Here is a 3,492-nt window from a genome sequence, read left to right on the forward strand (position 1 = left end):
TTGCCGACGTTTCGACCTGCGTTGTAAGTCTTCATCAGGGCTGTTAGTTTAACGGAGAACTCTACACTTCAACTGACCTGTTTACACCCCCTTATAACTTTATATAACTTTTATAATTTATATAATTAATAATATAAACACTCTAAAACCGTCCCCTTGCTCCAGAGGATATTATTACAGTTTTATACTAATAACACTCCTTACTGCTACAGATCTCAAATTAAAGTATTATTGAGCAAACGACACAAAATAATTTGGTAAGATATAATTTCATTATCATTTTTCAAAAACCCATTTTTTTTTATTTCTCTTGCTCGTACTCACTCAATCCCTCCCCTTTTTTCTGCTAGTTCTTGTTATCTCCTTCTCTACCCGCATCTTTTTTCTTGGCTTTATCATTTTCCGGTCCTTTCCTCACGAGTGGGTCTCCTCCAGGTGTGATATTAGATTTCCTCGCGTTTTCACCTACACTTGCTCCACCACAAACTTTTTCTAACATTTCCTTTTCCGGTCCTTTTCTCACGAGTGGGTCACCTTCTTTTCGCGCTTCTTTTTTCTTGGATTTATCCTTTTTCGGCCCTTTTCCCTTGATTAGGTCTCCTTCTTTTCCCATTTCAATCTTCTTGGCCTTTTCCGGTCCTTTTACCATGAGTGAGTCTCCTTCTTTTCGTGCTTCTTTTTTCTTGGATTTATCCTTTTTCGGCCCTTTTCCCTTGATTAGGTCTCCTTCTTTTCCCATTTCAATCTTCTTGGCCTTTTCCGGTCCTTTTACCATGAGTGAGTCTCCTGCTTTTCCCGCATTTTTTTTCTCGGCTTTATCCTTTTCCGGTCCTTTCCTCACGAGTGGGTCTCCTTTTCCCGCTTTTTTTTTCTCGGCTTTATCCTTTTCCGATCCTTTTCTCACGGATAGGACTCCTTCTTTTCCCGCATTTTTTTTCTCGGCTTTATCCTTTTCCGGTCCTTTTCTTACGGATAGGTCTCCTTCTTTTCCCCATTCTCTTTTCTCGGCGTTATCCTTTTCCGATCCTTTCCTCACGAGTGGGACTCCTCCAGGTGTGATACTAGATTTTCTCGTTTTTTCACATAAACTACCTTCACCACGAACTTTCTCTAACATTTCCTTTTCCGGTCCTTTCCTCCCGAGTGGGTCTCCTTTTCCCGCTTTTTTTTTCTCAGCTTTATCATTTTCCGATCCTTTCCTCACGAGTGGGTTTCCTCCAGGTGTGATACTAGATTTTCTCGTTTTTTCACATAAACTACCTTCACCACGAACTTTCTCTAACATTTCCTTTTCCGGTCCTTTTCTCACGGATAGGCCTCCTTCTTTTCCCCATTCTCTTTTCTCGGCGTTATCCGTTTTCGATCCTTTCCTCACGAGCAGGTCTCCTCCAAATATGATACTAGATTTTCTCGTTTTTTCACCTAAACTACCTTCACCACGAACTTTCTCTAACATCTCCTTTTCCGGTCCTTTCCTCAGGAGTGGGTCTCCTTTTCCCGCTTCTCTTTTCTCGGTTTTATCATTTTCCGATCCTTTCCTCACGAGTAGGTCTCCTCCAGTTGTGATATTAGATTTCACCGCTTTTTCACCAACATTTTCTTCACCACAAACTTTCCCTAACATTTCCTTTTCCGGTCCTTTTCTCACGAGTGGGTCTCCTTCTTTTCCCGCTTTTTTTTTCTCGGCTTTATCCTTTTCTGGTCCTTTCCTCACGAGTGGGTCTCCTTTTCCCCCTTCTTTTTTCTCAGCTTTATCCGTTTCCGATCCTTTCCTCACAAGCAGGTCTTCTCCAAATATGATACTAGATTTTCTCATTTTTTCACCTAAACTACCTTCACCACGAACTTTCTCTAACATTTCCTTTTCCGGCCCTTTCCTCAGGAGTGGGTCTCCTTTTCCCGCTTCTTTTTTCTGGGCTTTATCATTTTCCGATCCTTTCCTCACGAGTGGGTCTCCTCCAGGTGTGATATTAGATTTCCTCGCTTTTTTACCTTCACTTCCTCGACCACTAACTTTCCCTAACATTTCCTCCCCTTTCATTATTTCACCATCCATATACTTCAGGATGCAAGCCTTCCGTTCTGGATCTTCTCCTTCTTTTTCCATTTCTTTTTCATACTGTTCTCTCTTTGCTTTTAGACCCATAAGACTCTGATGTATTTCTTCTGGAGTTGTTCCTGTAACTTTTATGTTTACATGCCAGTTCGGATGAATGTTTCTGAAAGAGAGGCCACTTACCGAGGGGTAATTTCTGAGTACATTATTAAGCAATCTAAACATTTTAACGAGAAATATGGTTCAAAGTTTTATATTTAATTTTTTTTTTGAGCGTTCTGCTCTGGAATCAAATGGCATGATATAATTTGTTTTTAACCAGATGTTATTTTATCTCAATATGTTTTTATGCTCTCTAACATATGGTGTGATGACAATTCCATATGTAATGTGTTATCTGAAGCGCTGTATAGTATACAATATTTTCCGCTAATAATTTTATTGAGGAATAAAATATAGTAATAACTATTAATTTATTTTCTCCCAACGTTTCTTCCTGCGTTGTAAAACTTCATCAGGGCTGTTAGTTGAACTGAGACCTCTACACCTCAACTGACCTGTTTGCACTAAGAGTCCTGATCAAGTCCTATTTTCTTCCTTCTTGATGCAGTCCATGCCTTCAAATTAACTATGATTTACATCATATATATATATATATGTATGAGGGCGGTTTGAAAAGTTCTAGAAAGAAGTGCCTTACCTCGGTGGACATGTTTTTATTTTTCAACATAGTCCCCATGTAAACTAATGCATTTGGTCCAGTCTTGTTCCAATGCCTTGATCCCATCTCGAGATCCCACATGAGATTCCTTCAGGCCTGCAAAATACCTCTCCAATGCTGTCAGTTCTTCCGTTGTAGGAAATCTCCATCAACCTAGGAAAATTTTCTGCTTGGGGAAGAAAGTCTGATGGTGCCAAATCATAGCACTTGTGTGCGGGCGGGCGTTGTTCTGTTGAAAGATGACTTTTTCCTTGCCAAACCACGCCTTTTTTTGCGTATCATTTTCTGTAGTCAGTCTAGGAGGTTTGCGTAGTATTGCCCCGTAATTGTTTGGTCAGTAGGAAGATAATTTATCTGCAGAAAGCCTTTTGCGATCCAGAAAACTGACGCCATGGCCTTTCCGGCGGAACGTAGTGCCTTTTCTTTCTTTGGTGGTGGTGACTCAGCAAATATCGACTGCTTTGCCATTGTTTTACATTTCCAAGCGTTTATGTATGGTCTTTTTTCATTCTCAATTCTTCGGTTAAAATGTGATATACTGTTTCAGATCATGATATACATCTCTTCAGGTTCAGCAATATCACACACTTTCAGTCGACAATCCTCCATGGCTTTAATGCACTTTTGCGATAAATTCTTGGGTCGTCTTTTTGGCCGTCCACTACGCGGATCATCATCTAAGCTCTCCCGACCAAATTCTTACTCGCTGGTCCAC

General features: G+C 40.3%; 1 protein-coding gene across 1 annotated transcript; it reads right to left on the minus strand.

Moving 5' to 3' along the window:
- Positions 1-346: 346 nt before the first annotated feature.
- On the minus strand, positions 347-2,281 carry LOC106688625 (cylicin-2). The gene has a single exon (XM_067044925.1). The coding sequence runs from the start codon at positions 2,279-2,281 to the stop codon at positions 347-349; it is 1,935 nt and encodes a 644-aa protein (XP_066901026.1).
- Between the last annotated feature and the right edge of the window lie 1,211 nt (positions 2,282-3,492).

Source organism: Halyomorpha halys, unplaced genomic scaffold (genome assembly GCF_000696795.3).
Source record: "Halyomorpha halys isolate HHAL.00 unplaced genomic scaffold, Hhal_1.1 Scaffold43.1, whole genome shotgun sequence".
Lineage (NCBI taxonomy): Eukaryota > Metazoa > Arthropoda > Insecta > Hemiptera > Pentatomidae > Halyomorpha > Halyomorpha halys.

What these genes read in the sequence shown, in the direction of transcription:
- LOC106688625 (XM_067044925.1), bottom strand. Translation starts at nt 2,281, where the DNA reads ATGTTTAGATTGCTTAATAATGTACTCAGAAATTACCCCTCGGTAAGT.